This window comes from Pelecanus crispus, chromosome 1 (assembly GCF_030463565.1).
Source record: "Pelecanus crispus isolate bPelCri1 chromosome 1, bPelCri1.pri, whole genome shotgun sequence".
In the NCBI taxonomy this organism is placed as follows: domain Eukaryota; kingdom Metazoa; phylum Chordata; class Aves; order Pelecaniformes; family Pelecanidae; genus Pelecanus; species Pelecanus crispus.
In genome coordinates this window covers 155,087,506-155,107,305 of record NC_134643.1, presented here as the reverse complement: position 1 = coordinate 155,107,305, position 19,800 = coordinate 155,087,506, and the positions used below count along the sequence as shown (strand labels likewise).

The 19,800-nt window shown below is 43.5% G+C and overlaps 1 protein-coding gene across 1 annotated transcript in view; it reads right to left on the bottom strand.

The window, feature by feature from the left end:
• SLC9A4 (solute carrier family 9 member A4) overlaps window positions 1-19,800 on the bottom strand; it is a 40,236-nt gene that overhangs the window by 1,333 nt on the left and 19,103 nt on the right. The window contains exons 6-11 of the mRNA XM_075711290.1: window positions 18,608-18,694; window positions 17,200-17,270; window positions 14,855-15,013; window positions 6,176-6,272; window positions 4,018-4,149; window positions 3,148-3,235 (exon numbers count right to left, since the gene is read on the bottom strand). Of these exons, the coding sequence (XP_075567405.1) occupies window positions 3,148-3,235; window positions 4,018-4,149; window positions 6,176-6,272; window positions 14,855-15,013; window positions 17,200-17,270; window positions 18,608-18,694 (634 nt within the window). The remainder of the gene's footprint in view (window positions 1-3,147; window positions 3,236-4,017; window positions 4,150-6,175; window positions 6,273-14,854; window positions 15,014-17,199; window positions 17,271-18,607; window positions 18,695-19,800) is intronic.

The window sequence follows — 19,800 nt, the reverse complement described above, 5'->3', positions numbered from 1 at the left end:
ACAAGTGTTCTCAGTTTTGAAGGGCTTCTACTTAGCCCTTTGGGGGCATACTGCTACAAAGTATGAATGATATATACTGTCAAAGAAATCATGCATTTGTGTGATGGCAGAAAGAGCTGATAGGTGGTTTAAGGATCTATTTGTGGTCATTTCTGACCTCTTAGTTACTAAACTTTCTGCACATGCTATATATAAGAGCTAAACCAAGCTTGCTGGAGGATGCTTATTCCAGCAGGGCTTCCAGGCATAGACGGAAGAGGTGGCATTTATCTCTGTAAATGCATATGTGCATATATGAGGTTGTCCTTCTAATTTCCTACATACTGAATATTTCTCTTCTCAGTTCCCAAGTGCAATTCACCACATCTTAACAGTTTATGAGATGAATTTAGGGTGGCTTCCTCCTGCTGCAGACATTTAAAGTGGTATGAATAGCTACGCAATGGACCTAAGATGGGGCCAGAAGCTGGACCAAGAAGTCTAATTATTTGGATATATCGCAAGGCAGGGCTCAAATTCAGCCCTAGCTATTAGTAAAAATGTACCTGCATTCACTGCCTCAGGATTTACTCCTCTCCCCACTGAAATAATGTTCCTGTCTGCTATACCACGACTTGGTCCCTTGAAAGTGTCTGAAATGCTTTTAGGTCTGAGGCTGATGTGTAGAAGAGTTTGAGTCTTTTAGAAAGACGCATATCCCCCACCATGATGTCCTGACAAACAGAAAAGAATCAGCTGTATGGAAAAAAAAAATCCCCTTGAGTAACTTTGATTTTCCCCTCTGAATAGATCCTGTGGGTTTCTGTTCTGCTGCCATCACGTGTGAGTGCCCAGCCCCAAGGGGATGGTTTGCCTACACAGATCTCTCTTGATTTCATATCTTTCAGAGTAAAACAGAAATGGAAGAAAGAAAATAGTTTTTCACCTGCAGGAAACAAACTTTGTTGTCCAAGTTTTTGATACAAAGACAAAGGTTAAAAATGCAGTTTCAATCGCTATAGCTAATTTTGCCAGAAATGAAAAGGCATTTTCCTAAGGAACCCAAATGCATTTCAGGTTCACATAAATAAACGCAGAAAGGAGTCAGGGAGATTACAAATGGACACAATTATGAACATTCAAGTGTCCTAAATGCCATGTTTTCTCTGACACTGTCCTGCTATGTTTCTGTGAGCAATTCAGTGTTGCTCCATCCCTATCCTCTGTCTCCTTACTTAGAGTGTAAGTAAGTGAAGATGGGTCTGCATTTTACTGTGTGCATATGATAACCTGAGACTGGCTGATAACTTTATGCAGTAATACCAGTATTACTACAGAAATGTTCATAGAGAGGAAGCTGGGAAAAGGGGAGAAGAGATCAGCTGCTTGGGTACAGATTCTGCCAGGATTTTTTGGTAGGTGACATGATTAAAGGCTCATCTCCGCAAACACAGAGGAGCCCCAAGGCACAAGGGCAAGCCCAGGAGCCCCCAATACCCCAGTAAGAGGAATGAGCCTGAGCCTCTGCCCTGATCCATCACAGGGGTGAGCAGCTCCATGGGCACGGGGAGACCCACCGCCATGAGCCAATGGAGAGGCTCTCCCCAGGGCACCTCCATGGAGTGAGGTGTGGCAGAGTACAGGGCTCATTATTGGGATGTCTGGGAAGAGCATTTTGGGATCATACAGGACTTAGATGGTATGTTTAGGGCAGGAAGCAAAGGCAGGGAAAGGAAGGAATCAGGGTGGTTGGGGAGGAACAAATGCAGGAGAGCAGAGAAAAAAGGGGATAAAAAAGGGCTGCTTGCATGTAAACAGGGGCTGGTCAGTACATGTGTCTGGCGACACCCTGTGCCTGATCAGCGTAGTCTGTCGTGTCTTCTCCTTAAACTCCACTTCTGACTTTTTCTGGGTGAGCAGCTCCCTATACTGTGTATCTGTGTGTGTGTGGAGGTCTGAGTGTCAGCAGCTGGAGGGACTGGGGTGCATGCATATTGTGTGGGTGCATATGTCAGTGAGAAATCACTAGCAATCACCAAGCCAGAGTAGCCATCGAGTAGGATAAGAGGCTTGGGAACCAACTGTTGGAGCAACCAAGAGTCTGGGATAGATACTGGGGAGAGCAGAAGGTCTGTGTTGACTACTGGAGGGGTCAGGAGGTCCAGACCAGTAACTGAAGAGACCATGGGGTCTGTGAGTGGCTACTGGTAAGGCTATAATCTGGAGCCGGTACCAGAAAGACCTGTTTGCACATGTGTGTCCCTGTATGTGAGGCAAGGGGAGACCAGGGGATCCAGGAGCCCACTATGGGGAAGACTGGGTGTCAAAGGCCAGCTACTGGAGGGGTCTACAGTGCATGGGGTGGGGTGGAAGAGCATCTGTGCATGTGTGTGTGTGTGCATGCGCAAGTGTGTAGTTCTGAGTACCAGCAGCTGCCGTGGGGCTGTGTCCCCAGGGGCTCACATGCCTGAGTGCCACCAGCTGGGGAGATGGAGGGTCCAGGGCCAGCTACTGGGCAAAGTGTGTGTCTAAAGCCAGCTACTGGGGGATTCAGATAGCAGGTATATATAAAAATAATTTTCCACTAACAGGCTCTTGTCCTGATCAGCCAGAGAAGGGACCGTTGGTGCTGTTTGCATTTGTGTGAGCGCTGTGCCCTGTCTGTGCTGCTCTGTGTGTCCGGCTGTGTGCATGTGTACCCTGAATCATGGTGGGGGGGTGCCTGTTGGGAATACCTGCTCAGCCTCGCTACCTGCAGGAGCTGGGGGCATGGAGCTGCGGCAGCCTCACTTCAACTGGGCTACGGGTTCAGCAACCTCTAACAATTTTGCATGCAAGTGTGTCTGTGGGGCTGCAGGGAACAGATAATTTGCTTTCTTGGGCTTACACAGATACCCTCATGGCCAGGCCAAACTGCAGGAATAACAGGAATATTTGTACAAAAGGAAAAAAGAGAAAATGAGGCGGTGCTGGAATGAGATAGAAACTGCAGCAGTAATGACCATATAAACAACATAGATAAAAAAGATAGGAGAGAAGGGTGTAGCTCATTTAAAGAGGCCAGGGACTTCCATGGGAGTATTCATTTAGTACTGTTAAATCCACTGAGCAACTGGCCAAGTTTCTTTCACTGCTGAAGTAGGATACAGAGTAAAGCACTTTCATTACCTGTAAAAGTAACATGCCTGGCTTTTCTTCTAGTGGGCTGGCTGGGGCCCTGAGGCAAAGAGAGGTAGCGTACGCCCGTGGTGCTAGCCTGTGTATGGAGACAGAAATGTGTTCAGTGCCTGTGATTGCCTCCCCAATTTGCACTTATTTGGTGGGACGGTAAAAAGGCATGGTTATATGCTTTTTCTGCTGTGCCTCTGCACCTTTACAGTGAAATTTAGAGAGGCATGAATAAGACCAATGCTTGGCTTGGATGAGTTGAACTCAACATCAGCTCCAGTGAAAATGTCTGTGATATAATAGCCCTAGTTTTTTTCTACAGTCAGTGGAAAGAAAGATGTTCTTCTAAGATTCACCTTTTTGATTTCAGGTGACAACTTCAAATAAAATTAATGTACCCATCAGGAACTTATTTGTCTTCCTTAACTGTGATTATCTCAGCTGTAAATGTCTATGCTATCCAATGCCTACGTTTGGTCAGACAAATCTTACTCTTACTGATTGAGAGCCCAAACTGTCAATGCAAGGTGTCAAGGGCTTTGCATCAGGCCTTTTGTCCATCCACAGATTCACACAGCTGTGATTATACTATGTTTTGCATATACCAAAACAATGTAAGTTACATTATTTCACTACTTACAGCCATAGTAGCTGATTTCTGACCAATGTATAGAGGTAGGACATAAAACTGTTGCTGTCCACACGCTACGTGAAGCTTTTTCTTCTTAGGGGCTGCATGAGGATGTTGGGAAAAGTATCCTTTTTAATTATTGCAAAAAGCCTATAAAAATGGGTGTCTCTTTGCTTATTTACAGAGAAGCAGAGGCATTTTTTACATGTAGTTTACATAGTAGTTTACATAACAGGTACCGGTCCACCCCAAGGTAAGCTGTTTCCCTTCCTGCAACTCTGCCTCAGGCTGTGCTGCCGACGGATGAGGATTTCTTGGGCTTGTTTCTCGTTTGTGTTGGTAGGCAAGTTGTGTCGGCTGTATGTTGGTGCCTGAAACAGAAAATCCACCCAGCTGATTCTCTTTGCACTTGCAATGTTAATAATCTTGTGCAGTCTGGCTGATCACAGGGCCAAGGGGACGCCTGTCCCAGCTCGGCTCCGACTCACCACAGCTCTCTGGTATCACATGGAAAAATGCAGCCTCGCACTAACCTTGTTCCTGCAGAGCAAGATGGGAGGAAGCTCAAACACAGCTGTACGTCTTGGACCTCAAGGGCTACATTTTGATGCCATTTTTGATACACTCATGCCTGCTGAAAGTCTACCATAAAAATATACCCACCTACAAAAGGCTGTTAACATCTCTGGGCTTACCCTACCTTTGTCAGCCCTCTTCTGGTTACACAGTTGGGAGCTACAGATCTGAGGCAGATCCCAAGAGAGAGATAGCTGGTTAACCCACCACTGAGCCTTGGTACTAGTATTACTGAGCCAGGAGCAAGTTGCAGATGTGCCCTGGAGCAAAAGACTATGTTAAGAAAGAGTACATCTCCAGAATGAGGTGCACAGCTGAGTTTCCTTTCCATACTTGGACAAACTACACCTTAACATTACCCTAAAACTGAGCATCTTTTAGGGCAAGCTTTTTAATTTATTGCATATGTCTTTGAAATAAGGGAAATAATTATCTGCCTTAAAGATAAAAAGTCACAAGTTTATAAGCCCTCCTAAAAAACAGAATCTGATCTCAGTCTCACTTGCAAGGGTCCTTGTAAAGTTGGTCTGGTGAGCCAGAGCATTACTAGGCCTTCAGAGCTGTAAGTGAAGTGTTAGAACTGGCATTATTTTACTTCTGATCTTTCATTTGCAAAAGCACACAGTTCCTAATACCACATAGGAACTGGCTGGTGAAAACAGTCATTACTGTAATGGATTTTGAAGAAAGAGCGTTCATTTCAGTAATCTAAGAGGCAGCCATATATGCAAATTGTTGCAGGTAAGATAAGAAATTAATATCGTAGGGATAATTGGCCATGGCAAATCAAACAATATTAGGAGTGAATATCATATTAGTAATGACACATTTAAATGAGCAGGGCCTAGCATTTTCTAGTAAATGTGTTTTACATGAGTTAGCCCCGTTTGTCTGTGTGATTTCAAGGTCACTGTAATATAACCTCTACCACTCATTGCTGTAGGAGAGCACTCAGTTGTATATTCTGGGCCCAAGATTGGATTAAGTAGATATTATACACTGGGCTGCATCAGAATCAGTACAAATTTCTGCAAAACAAATCCCTGCGGAGGTATTATCACCCCCATTTTATGGGGACAAAAAAACTGCAAACACGTAAAGCGAAGCTCCAGAGGAGGTGGAACTTTTTTTTCTTCCCTTTCTCCTCCTGTGGCGAGGGTAAACTTACTCCCACACAGACCCGGGATTTACCAGCCTGACTCTCAGCTGATTTTGGGCTACGCAATGTTTACCGCCGCTGGTCCACCCGCCTCCGCAGGGAGTTTCACTGCCGCTGGCCATCTGCCAGCCTGCTGCCTCCCACGCAGGTCCCCGGCTGCCGGCTCGCTGTCTGCCCAGAGCCCCCCTCCAGCCCGCTGCCCCACGCCACCGCAGCAGCACGCAGGCCACCCAGCCCGCCAGCCTCTACCGGGCAAGGCTGTGCGTGACCCCAGGGAGAGGACCTGGGACCTCGGGCATCCCTGGGGATGTTTGGTAGCCTTAGGAAGGCAGTTCCTGAGTCACAGGTGGCTGTGCAGCAAGGGAAGCCTGACCTCTACAGCTCAGCCACAGGTTTTCCTGGCTTGTCGCGCTGCTGTCAGGGTGAAAAGCTGATGGAAAAAAACTGCTTTCCTTTTTTCCACCCAGGAGCAAGACCCAAGCCAGGGCTCCTTCCCCTCCTTCCCTTCCCCATGAAGCTCCCGGGTCGGAGCGGCTGCAGGCTCCACCAGCGTGACCCCAGGGCCGGTCCCGGTGCTACCACCCACCGTGGCTATGATATGGAGGTGGCAGACAAGAGCTTTCAGTCTGCAAACAGCACGCAACAACAGGTCGCTTACGCACCCTTTGTCGCACTTGATATAGATTATGCGCCAGGACATTTCTCATGAACTCCACTGCTGCAGGGGAGAGCCTACGCACAGGCTGGTTTCTACCACTCCTGTAAATAAAAGAGAAGTTTAAATATAATATTAATGAGTTGATTAAATACTAGTCCCATGAAATGATGCATGATCTATTTTTAGTGCTAGAACAGAGCCTATAAAGAGCATTTCAGTGACCAGTGACAGCATGAAATCATCCAAAGATGAATAAAACATGTCAGATTTTGCTCTTCCCCAGGTTTTATCAATATATTGGATAATCAGAATGAGCCCTAAGCCCTCATACAGCTGGGAGCAGAAACTCTTCTTTCTCAAAGCTTCATGAGGAAGTTCTTATTTAAAGACTAGATTGGGCAACAACTGGCTGTATGTTCAGGAAGGCACTGCAAGTTTCCTGCTCTGAATAAATTTTTCAGCATGGTCTTGCAGTCTGGGCCTTGCAGTCTTACTGGTTTTAACTCCTTTGAGAAAGTGCAGCAAATCCTTAAGAACCTGTCGTGGTTTAGTCCTAGCCAGCAACTCAGTACCACGCAGCTGCTCGCTCACTCCCCCTACCCTGATGGGATGGGGGAGAGAATCGGAGGAGTAAGAGTGAGAAACACTCCTGGGTTGAGATAAGAACAGTTTAATAATTGAAATAAAGTAAAATAATAATAATAACAATATAATAATAATAGTAATAATAATATACAAAGCAAGTGATGCACAATGCAATTGCTCACCACCCGCCGACCGATACCCAGACAGTTCCCGAGCAGCAGTCGCTGCTCCCCGGCCAACCCCCCCAGTTTCTATACTGAGCATGACGTCATATGGTATGGAATAGCCCTTTGGTCAGTTTGGATCAACTATTCTGGCTGTGCCCCCTCCCAGTTTCTTGTGCGCCTGGCAGAGCATGGGAAGCTGAAAAAGTCCTTGACTAGCATAAGCAGTACTCAGCAACAACTAAAAACATCAGCATGTTATCAACATTCTTCTCCTACTAAATCCAAAACACAGCACTATGCCTGCTACTAGGAAGAAAATTAACTCTATCCCAGCCGAAACCAGGACAGAACCAAAGCACATGCCAATTAAGGAGTCAGAGAGACCTGCCCTGTGGTGACGAGAATGTATAGGGTTTCCTTGCTACTGAGCCTTTCTCCAATTAAAATGAAAGGATTACCTAAAAGATAGTAATCTTTGTATTTTTAATAAACTGTGACAAGAAGCCCACAGTCATTTGTAGCTGCCTGGCTTTTTCACTAGCAACACAATGGAGGAGGGCTGATGTGAAATGTTAACTGGTTTTGCTAAATCGGTCAGCCTGTGTGAGAGTTAGCATTAGGCTGAATTCCCACGAAAAGAAAGAGAGATAGATAGCAATCATCCAGGATGAATCAGTCTGAGTTCATCTTCTTGTTTCTGTTTATTTCCTTTCTCCATTTTGCTTTCTTACCTCTTTTGAAAAAAACATAGAATCGTTTAGGTTGGAAAAGACCTTTAAGTTTATCAAGTCCAACCATTGACCTAGCACTGCCAAGTCCACCACTAAACCATGTCCCTAAGCACCACATTTACATGTCTTTTATATACCTCTGAGGATGGTGACTCAACCACTTCCCTGGGCAGCCTGGTCAATGCTTGACTACCCTTTCCGTGAAGAAATTTTTCCTAATATCCAATCTAAACCTCCCCTGGCACAACTTGAGGCCATTTCCTCTTGTCCTATCTCTTGTTACTTGGCAGAAGAGCCCAACACCCACCTTGTTGCAACCTCCTTTCAGGTAGCTGTAGAGAGCGATAAGGTCTCCCCTCAGCCTCCTTTTCTCCAGGCTAAACAACCCCAGTTCCCTCAGCCACTCCACATAAGTCTTCTGCTCTAGACCCTTCACCAGCTTCGCTGCCCTTCTCTGGACATGCTCCAGCACCTCAATGTCTTTCTTGTAGGGGCCCAAAACTGGACACAGTATTCCAGGTGCGGCCTCACTAGCGCGGAGTACAGGGAGACGATCACTTCCCTGCTCCTGCTGGCCACACCATTCCTGATACAAGCCAGGATGCTGTTGGCCTTCTTGGCCACTTGGGCACACTGCTGGCTCATGTTCAGCCGGCTGTCTACCAGCACCCCCAGGTCCTTTTTGGCCAGGCAGCTTTCCAGCCACTCTTCCCCAAGCCTGTAGCGCTGCATGGGGTTATTGTGACTGAAGTGCAGGACCCGACACTTGGCCTTGTTGAACCTCATACAGTTGGCCTCAGCCCATCGGTCCAGCCTGTCCAGGTCCCTCTGCAGAGCCTTCCTACCCTCGAGCAGATCGATACTCCCACCCAACTTGGTGTCATCTGCAAACTTACTCCCCTTGTCCAGATCATTGATAAAGATATTGAACAGAACTGGCCCCATTACTGAGCCCTGGGGAAGACCACTTGTGACCAGACACCAGCTGGATTTAGCTCCATTCACCACAACACTTTGGGCCCAGCCATCCAGCCATTTTTTTACCCAGTGAAGAGCAGGCCCATCCAAGCATGAGCAGCCAGTTTCTCCAGGAGAATGCTGTGGGAGACAGTGTCAAAGTCTCAAGATGATCTGCTCCATAACCGTCCCTGGCACTGGGGTCAGACTGACAGGCCTGTAGTTCCCCAGATCCTTCTTCCAGCCCTTCTTGTAGATGGGTGTCACATTTGCTAACCTCCAGTCAACTGGGACCTCCCTGGTTCGCCAGGACTGCTGATAAAGGATTGAAAGTGGCTTGGTGAGCACTTCCACCAGCTCTCTTGGGTGGATCCCATCTGGCCCCATAGACCTGTGTGTGTCTAAGTGGTGTAGCAGGTTGCTAACCGTTTCCTCTTGGATTATGAGGTCTTCATTCTGCTCCCCATCCCTGTCTTCCAGCTCAGGGGGATGGGTACCCTGAGAACAAACTGGTCTGACTATTAAAGAGCGAGGCAAAAAGGCATTAAGCACCTCAGCGTTTTCTTCATCCTTTGTCACTGTGTTTCCCCCCACATCCAGTGAAGGATAGAGATTCTCCTTAGCCCTCCTTTTGTTGCTAATGTATTTCTAGAAACATTTTTTACTGTCTTTTGTGGCAGTAGCCAGATTAAGTTCTAGCTGGGCTTTGGCCCTTCTAATTTTCTCCCTGCATAACCTCACGACATCTTTGTAGTCCTTCTGAGTTGCCTGCCCTTCTTCCAAAGGCCATAAACTCTCCTTTTTTCCCTGAGTTCCAGCCAAAGCTCTCTGTTCAGTCTGGTCTTCTCCCCTCCCCTTGTCTTTTGGCACAGGGGGATGGCCTGTTCCTGCAGCTTTAAGATTTCCTTCTTGAAGAATGTCCAGCTTTCCTGGACTCCTCTGCACTTCAGGACTGCCTGCCAAGGGATTCTGTCAACCAGGCTCCTAAGCAGGACAAAGTCTGCCCTCTGGAAGTCCAAGGTAGCAGTTCTGCTGACCCCCCTCCTTACTTCTGCAAGAATCGAAAACTGTTAGCATTTTGTGATCACTGTGCCCAAGATGGCCTCCAACCATCACATAACCCACAAATCCTTCTCTGTTCACAAACAACAAGTCCAGTGGGGCACCTTCCCTAGCTGGCTCACTCACCGTCTGTGTCAGGAAGTTATCTTCCACACACTCCAGGAACCTCCTGGACTGTTTGCTGTATTGTATTTCCAGCAGACATCTGATAAGTTTAAGTTCCCCATGAGAACAAGGGCTAGGGATTGTGAGACTTCTCCCAGCTACTTACAGGATATTTCATCTGTCTCTTCATCCTGATTGGGTGGTCTATAACAGACTCCCACCGTGATATCAGCCTTGTTGGCCTTCTCCCTGATTCTTACCCATAAACACTCAACCCCATCATCACCATCATTAAGCTCTAGGTAATCAAAACACTCCCTAACATACAGGACTACCCTACCACCTCTCCTTCCTTGCCTATCCCTTCTGAAGAGTTTATAGCCATCCATTGCAGCACTCCAGTTGTGCGAGTCACCCCACCATGTTTCTGTGATGGCAACTATGTCATAGTTTTCCTGCTGCACAATGGCTTCCAACTCCTCCTATTTGTTGCCCATGCTGCGTGCATTGGTGTAGATGCACTTCAGTTGGGCTATTGATCCTGCCACCTTTCTGGGGGGAGAAGCCCTAATTCCTATGTGACCAGGATTTAATTGCAAATTAAAAGCAATTGCAAAACTTTGTTGTCAGCTAAATGATATCCTTAAAGTTTTGTCTGTAAATTGTGCAATTAAAGAATGGGTTATGATCAATGTACAGTATTGCCAAAGCTTTGTGTGCATTCATTTTGCACTCCCTCTAAAATCATAGAATCATAGAATCATAGAATTGTTGAGGTTGGAAAAGACCTTTAAGATCCTTCCCAACAAAAGTTAAATTGACATTCATCAATTCTCAACAACAGCAACAACAACAAAGCTAGGTATTTACCAGCAGGGAAAAAAGACCGTCACCACCACCCAATTCCAGGCCAGCTGGGTGGGTTAGTTGGTTGTTTTTTCGCTTGCTTTCAGCTCTCAGGGATAACACTGAGACAATCCAGGGATGCCACCAAATTCCCAGGCTTAGATGTAATGCATCTTTATTCCATATTGGGTCTGGCGTGTCCCAGGCTGTGGGACAGCCCATGTATGCTACTTTCCACAGCAAGGAAAGCGGTCCCTTTGCTGTCAGCAGCCCCTAGCTGCTGTCCCTTCGGACAGCGGAGAGACCCTAGATACACCTGGGAAAGCAAACACAAGCACAACCCCTGGGGACTAATGGCAATTTAGCCTGTCAATGAGTAGTGGTCTGTAAAATGCAGGCTTGGCTCATTTGTGTAATGCAAATTGAACTGACATAGTTGATGCAAGCTGCTTTGACACCATAGGGAGTAGCTGTCTCTCTGGTCCACACCTCACTGAATGTCTCCACAGGGTCTTTATACCTTAGAGTTGGGTATAAATAGGAGAAAGCAGCTAAATAGTGGAAAGCAGAACTCCACTATGGAAGACATCAGAACATCTCTTTGCTTTTCCAGTTGCATACCTAACCCCCTCCACATGCCAGCACAGAAGTGGCCAGTCCTAAGTCATTTAAAGGCTTATCATTTTGCTCTTAAAGTGACTTAAATAGAATAAATAAAATTGCCTGGGTTTCGGTTGAGCTGGGATAGCAAAAGAACAAACAGCATGAAGATAGTCTGTATTGTTCTGGAACACAAATAAAAAATGTTTATTCTTTTCATGGGATTAGATATTAACCTAACTGACCGATAACAATGCTCAGGTATGTTAATAAAGCAATCCTTATTGAAACTATTTCTTTGTTCTTATTGAAACTTCCAGCATGTTACAACAAAGTACAGCACAGGACATATACTTGTGAAGAAAATACTGAAATTATAATATGCCATGAAAACTGACTGTCTCTCTGTAATGAGTACCATGATCAGTATCTCTTTTCTCTTTAGACATGGAGACAGTTCATACATGGAGGAAATTCTATGCCTTCCACAAACCTTGTAAGATGATTTTTTTATATATTATATCTAAAATTTTGAACTTTGTGAGCACTCCACCAATCTTCACTAGTCCTGTGAAGGAAGTAACATTCATCAGGCACAGCTCTTGCACAACTGCACCACCACAAATGACAACACGGCACTTGGTTCTGATCTGTACTGTATTCATACATTCTAAGATTTACTCTTACCAAAGTCAGTATTGCAGTAATATGAAGCCAATATTAAATAAGCTCAGCATCAAACCATGTCTCTGTAATGGGCATATTTCCTCCAAAAAACAGCCATACAAACACAGTTTTGATAATATCTGCTTGGCTCTGCTTTTGCCATTTCTATCCTTATTTCTAAGGCTTATATTCTCCAAAACATCATAACAAAATGCTCTACTTTCATTCAAATGTGGATTCTTTGTTGCACAGTCCATGGGAAAATTTATCCAGTCCGCACTGGAAATACTGCATATAGGAGACCCACTCCACCTGCAGGAATCACACCAGTATGAATGCAATTTCTGAGAATAATGCTAATTCACAGAAGTGGAGATCTGCTTTGATTGTTATAGAGCATTTCCCCTCGTGTACCTAAAGGCTGAAGAACTGATCAGAAGTGCTAGTGAGAGAGTTTTCTCACTACTATGACACTGCAACTATTGCTTTACATGCCATAAGTGGGCATTTTATTTCAAATCTCCACTTGCTCATGGCCAGATTTTTGTATCCTCACTGAAGATAGAGACTTTAGGTACAAGGTATTTCAATGATAACAATCAAATGATTTACAAATACATTTAGAGACCTTTTAGTCTTAGGCAGGTTCACTTAGTTGCTCAGGAGAATGGAGATATATGAACTGCTGCATTGGTTCAGACCAAAGATCCAACAACTAGCTCTCTATCCTGTCTTCTCCAGTGCTCAACAGCAGACACCTATCAATGGACAGAGCTGGGAAAACACATATTTTCCTAGAACACTCTCATAGCCTCCAAGAATCAGTATGATTCTGAGCCATAGGCTGCACTTTGTTTTCTGAAGTTGACACTTCATTTTTAAAAAGGCTGTCTCATTAGGAGAACCTGTGCATCAGATTTTGATGCACAGTAAAATTCAGTTACAGACAGAGTAGAGCTGACAAAAATTAGTCCATCTTTTCAGCTGTTTATCATAGAATATTTTTCAATCTAATTCTCAGCTCAGGAGGGAGTTTCTGAACTACACTGAAGCAAGTAGTCTTATTTTCTCTTTCCCTCAAGAAAAGAAGAGGAATGTGGTTTGATTGCCATAGATTGTCTACCAACCTTGCACGTTTTCTCTTGGCTCAGAACAGTTAAGAGAATACAGCAGACAGAAAGGAGCCTGACAGACATGCAATCTTTTTTAATATCATTCATTCAGCAAAGAATGATTTAGAAAGAAAAAGGCTAGGTTTTACACTGCATGCTGACATCAGTTTCAAGAAAGCAGATGAATCTTGACATGATTAAGCCAATGTTTCAAAAGAGATTTTTATTTAATGTCCAGTTGGCATTTGGACTTTCTGATATGGGTTGAGATGATCATTCAAAAAAAGAAAATATCCCGGGCCCTGCCAGAGACTGCTACAAAATGGATAGGGGTTGAAGGGTGCAGCAGCAGAGAGCAGGCACTAGCAACAACAGTGGCCAGCGGGAGCCCAGGAAAGAGTTTGTGGGGGCAAGTGCCCATAGCAATACCCACACTCTGGACAGTGGTTTGCAAGGTGAGGATAAAAACATGCACAGCAGTTAAAGCATGCAGGAGTGAAGATTTGTACAGATTTCTCTCCTAGAGGGTAGTTCCCTCAGGTAAAGGCTCCGGAGATCCCACCAGTTTTCTCCCCTTGTCTGTCTGATGCCAAGTTGCATTACCGTTTCATAGAATCATAGAATCACAGAATGGTTTGGGTTGGAAGGGACCTTTGAAGGTCATCTAGTCCAAGCCCCCTGCAAAAAGCAGGGACATCTTCAACTACATCAGGTTGCTCAGAGCCCCGTCCAACCTGACCTTGAATGTTTCCAGGGATGGGGGCATCTACCACCTCTCTGGGCAACCTGTTCCGGTGCTTCACCACACTCATTGTAAAAAATTTCTTCCTTATATCTAGTCTAAAACTACCCTCTTTTAGTTTAAAACCATTGCCCCTTGTCCTATTACAACAGGCATGACTAAAAAGTTTGTCCCCATCTTTCTTCTAGGCTCCTTTTAAGAATTGAAAGGCTGCAATATGGTCTTCCCAGAGCCTTCTCTTCTCCAGGCTGAACAACCCCAACTCTCTCAGCCTGTCCTCATAGGAGAAGTGTTCCAGCCCTCTGATCATTTTTGTGGCCCCCCTCTGGACCCGCTCCAACAGGTCCATGTCTTTCATGTGCTGAGGACTCCAGAGCTGGACGCAGCACTCCAGGTGGGGCCTCACCAGAGCAGAGCAGAGGGGCAGGATCCCCTCCCTCGACCTGCTGGCCACGCTGCTTTTGATGCAGCCCAGGATACGGTTGGCTTTATGGGCTGCGAGCGCACATTGCTGGCTCATGTCCAGTTTTCACCCACCAGTACCCCCAAGTCCTTCTCCGCAGGGCTGCTCTCAATGTTTAATTGGATGAATTTGGTACGGAAGTATCAAAATATGGCAAGACAGTTTGAGGGACTGCAAACTGAAGTAGCAAATATTGTAAAGGAAATCTGCTCTCAGAAAAAATTGTTGATTGGGATAATGGAGTCTGGACCTGTGCTCTAAGCTCTCCTGGAGGTCTCTCAGCACCTAGCAGTGATGAACAAAACCCACTTTCCAGCTAAGTGACGAGTATGGCCACCTTGAACCACTGCTGTGATTTAAAGCAGCCAGAATGGCTTCTGCGCCTTACTCATGAATCCTTTTCAGAACTGCCCATCATTGAAGAGAAACAGAGAAAATGTCCCTGGTTTTAATTTTCACTCTGTGAACAAAGAGCCAAAGTGCAAATATGATGAGAACCAAATTGCCAGCATAAACCAGCAACTTCTCTTTTCATAACTGTCTTTTTTTTCTCACATTTCTATTGAAGTCATAAAATGCTATGGGTATTTCCTCATTTTTGCCCCCTTCCTTCCTGTCCCTACTCTGCAAAGGAGGTCAGTACTCACTGTAAAGCTGTGGATGATTTTGAAATTTTCATGCCACTCTCAGCCATCTCGATGGCCAGTTTTATCTCCATCTTTTTGTACAATGACACAATGCTGGATTTGGGCTGGTGTTCCCGAATTAAGATTTTCTTCAAATACTTGTTGTCAAACTTCTTAAATCTGCAAAAGAGATATCAAAATTGAAGTTTAAAAAAAAGAAATGTCATGGTCTACTGGTCCACAGAGATTGCAAAGCCCAACAGACAAAAGAAAGAAACAAGCTGCAATCAGAGCAAAAAAGAGGGCTGGGTGTGTGTTTGCATGTAACACTGCCTCGTTTGTCAGAAAAGAATATGGCCAGTCTCCACGCTTTTGTACAAACGTTGTATTCTAGTAAGGCATAACAGCAGCTGCTGCTCTTACAGTAATCCTGGCCTATTCAGCCAGCCACCAATGAGGTTCTAAATGGCCCAGCAGTTACAGTAGTTTGGGCCCATTATGTTGCTGATAATTTTGAATCCTGAATTAGAGCAGAGAAAATACATTTCTTTGTATTCTGAATAACAGAGAAATTGAATGGACCACAAAATACTATGTGCTCGCATGCTGCAGATTGTAAAATATCGCTAATGTGTGGCATAATTTGAACGTAAATGTGTGTGTGCGCTTTGGAACAGGTATGTGCTTTCAGGCAGACATTAGTAGAACAACAGCAGATCTTCTTATATGTTTCTTTCAAAGGAACAGTTTACCACAGCAAGGTAATGTGCTCCACAATGCTAGGAAAAGCACTACAGAGTTTGTACATTTTTTCTTAACAAAGGCTACTTTTTATACATTAATAGCTGAGATAGGTACACAAATGTTTCCACTGGGATTAGAGCTCTTTATGTTTTTCTATGTAACATAAAGCCTCCTGGATTGTCATCACTTAGGTAATTAATTCTGATATACATATGCTGAATGTCTTTAAAGCTATGTAGAAAAGTCTAGGGAATACCTTTTAATACAATCGTCTTCCATTAAATGTCTTCACATGTGGTGTGTTTTTTGAATCTGCCCCTGAACTGAAACACTACATTTATAGCTAGTTTGGACAAAATTCTCTTTTCATAGCTGTTGGGTAGATGTGAGATAAGGGGATAACATTTTCTCACAGATACGTGTAAATGCAGCTATTTCAACAGAATTACTGCTCCAACAGGGATTTGTTTAGTGTATTGACTGTACGGACAGTGGTGTGGTCCTAGCAGATATCCTAAAGCTACCTCTGTACTGTGAGATCCAAGAGGACATTTTAGCTTTTGGGTCCAGGTATGTGCCCTAGCATATTACATCATTACTCCTCACTGGGACAAGAACTGGATGCAAACCAGATGCCTTCTTCCTACTCCTAATTCCTGATTTCCATAGGGAGAAACCCAGTCATGAAAGGAGTTGCCACATGTCCCAGCAGACCCCCTTGGCTGGATTACTGGGGTCCAGTGCTGAAAGGTGGGGCAGAGGACTCCAGCACAGAAGTCTAGTCATAGCTAGAATAACTAGAGATGGCTTTTAGCCCACAGCATCATAATAAGATGTTTGTGGGAAAGGAAGATTAGTCTCTCCCCACACTTCCCTTCACATGCTGCAGTGGTGACCTACATGATCACAGGGCTCCCTTAGGGAAAAGGTAAAAGGAATGGCAGCTCAGAATGGCAGGTCTATCTCTTCTGGGAAGTGCCTAGGAGAGCTACAAAGCTTCACAAAATCACCTCATCTTGCTTAGAGAAGACACAACGCAGGTCCTCCGTTTCTGAGGGAAGATTAGCTTGAAAGTATCTGCTTATGCTACTGGATATTTAAATTCAACCATTCCCTTCAGTACTCTTATTTTAAATATTCCTGAATGCAAAGACCTGTAAGGACAGGTGACTAATTATTATTGAATCTGTACTCACCAACAAGGGATCATATTTGCTGTGGAGGCTTAGAGCAAAAGTCAGTGAAGCACTGACACTTTCATAGCTTCTGTTCTAAATCCAGACCTAAAGGAGCACTGCCATGGATCTAAGATTTATGCCAAAGCTATGTGCACAGGCTGATGTCTGCATGAGTTCCTGTGCTATGTTTTTCTTTCAGAAGGCTTATTTTCTGCTTGTTTGTGCAGAAGAAATTTAGCAGGCAATATATGAGTGCTGCACTCCCAAGAGATAATGGTTACCCAGGAGCTCACTTTTTAAAAAGAGATATTGAATGACCCCAATATTTTCATGCTATTTTAGCTTTATGGGGCGGAAGATTAATTTCTTATTCTATTTACCTATTGTATTTTACATGATTGATGGGTTATTTTATTATAGTAGGCTGCAATAAGAGGTGCTTACTTATCTCTCAGCTGATAATGACTCCAATGTCCACATATGTCTTCGATACCAGCCTTCAAGTGATCCATCAACTAGAGAAACAAATATGGAAAAAACTTAAGTGGCCATTATGAGAAAATAATGTCACCACAAATACGCAATTGTTGACAGGATTTTGAGATTTTTTAATTGGAGGGTGTGAGTTAATTCTGAAAGCATCTACATTTCTCTAAAAATCAAGGCAAAGATCCCACTGTGGCAGCACCTATGCTTGGCTGAAGTGGCAATATTTTGATGGAGGCGACAAGTCTGTCAGTCTGCTGTCATCTCACCATCACCCAGCGCCATATAGGAACAAGTAAAGGACTGTGTCCAATGGAAGATGATACTGAGCATCTAAATTGCCTGGTCCTCTTTGTCTACTGAGACCAAAACCTAAATTCTTGGTTCTGTCAATCAAGTCTCCCTTCTGCATGTGTGACCTCCCTCAGAGGGGCACAGGGCCAGGTACCGAACACCTTAACCTCTGCCTTGACCGACAAGTCCTCTGAGGAGTTTGCAAATTGTCATGAGACTGGTAAGTTCATCACTGCTAACTACTGGAATTTTCAGTCATCTTTTGTGTGTCTCTAGCATTATAGACAGACAGGAAAATGGCCAGTTCTTACGTACATATTGTTATAAGTGGTACTTTTAAGCATAAATTCCTTCCAGGGTTTAATGTAAAGGTTGAAATAGTAACAATTACATGCACTTCAAATTCAAATCAGTTGAGATGCTCTAATTTTGCTAATGTCTCTGCATGTGCTTAATTTTAAGGCACAGTGTTTCTGTTAATTTCAAATATATTCCCTATTGTGAAAGTGAAAGCATGTACATATATTTTGTATAGTGTTGTTAAGTCAGTTTGAGCAGATTTCTGTTATTTTATATAATGGTAGCTTGAGAGCTAAAGCAAATGTTTGAGAGGGAAAAACTTGAAACTAAATTTGCAGACCAATGGTTCAACTCATTTCAGTTCAATAAAACTTGATTAAAGACTTTTAAGGTGTCAGTGTGTCTAGAACCAGTCAAAAGATGGCAATAAAGGTAGCTGACAAATCTAACTGGCAAGGATGACAACTGCATTTTGTAAATGCTACCTTTATGTTTCTGTCCTCCCGTGGTCACAAGTATCAAGAAGTAAGGGCCCTGCTACATCATGACACTCATGGTATGATATTATAAAATGATAGTCACTATGAATATAAATGAGATATCATATTTTAGAAAATTATGCCTAGGGTTTCCTCCAAATTTTGTTAAAAGCTTTCAGTGTCCAAATCCACTGAATGCCAGTGCTACCAAATGCCTCCCTCCATCCAGCTTTTTTGGAAAACCCTTTCTCTTCTTCTTTTTAGGATACCAGCTATTGATATAAAAAACTTACTCGCACGTGAAGTTCTTCATTGATAGACTCCTTTTTGTTGGTCTTTTTAACATCTAGATATCTGACCAATGGTCCAATTGTGATTCCCTGCATTTGGAACAATGAGTTGAATTGTTAATTATCTTTTAGAAAAAACAGAAAGAAAGCAAAAGGATTTAATTTTAACCAATTAGAAAATCTGTGTCTTAGGTACAAGAATGATATATTACTTGTATGGAGAGCTACAGAAGAGGATTAAAACTCAAAAACTTTAAAAAAATTACACACCAGGGTTTTTTTAAGCAAGATTGTATTTATCAACATGTTGTAACTTTGTGAAGTAACTGACTCATTGCCAACCTTTTCTCAAAACAGCACTCACTTGAAAGGAAACGTCTTTGTGGTGTTCTTACGATCCTGAAACCTTTTATTTCAACATTTTCAGAATTAAATATTTTAGGATTTTTTTTTTCACTTAGAAACCATTTTCAGCTGTTCCCAATTCTTTACTGTGCTGCTACAGAATAACATTTTAAAAGGGGAAATATTAGAAAAATGGGCTTTTTTTCTGAAACATTCTGATGGAATCTAAGTGCCTAACCACAAGGGCATAGTGCCCCATTGGCACCCAAGAGTATCTGAGATATCGGTATGGGAAAATACAGAACATGGGATGCAAGAACTCCAGAATATCCAGTTTTTCCAGGTACAGCAGTGTAAGCCAGGTGGAATAACCCAAACATCTGTAGTAGACAACTATTCTTACAAATCTGAATTATTCACTTTATTTTTCTTTAATATTCTTTTACAAAGGATTTCAGAATGTCTCCAAGATGAATGGAGATGAAAGTAAAAAATTCAAAATCCTTCATAGAACAGACATATTGTTTTCTGTTCAGTTTGAGATACACCACTAGTAGAGAATGATTCTGTGCTGAGTGTAAAATTAAAATGCTCCTTAATTTGGAAGCATTAGGAAGCACGTGTGGAGTGAACATAAGAGATTTTGAACACAAAGTGCCCTTTTCCCTAAATATTTTAGAATACATGGGTTTTCAATATAGACTTTCTGAAAAAGTTATTTAATAATACTTAAAAAGCCCTGAAAGGTTAATTACACAGTGCAGTGCTAAATCTGGCCATTAAATACAATAGCTTCTCCTACTTTAAGAGTAAATTCAATGCAATCTTCACTATGAAGCTTTCAGTCACCT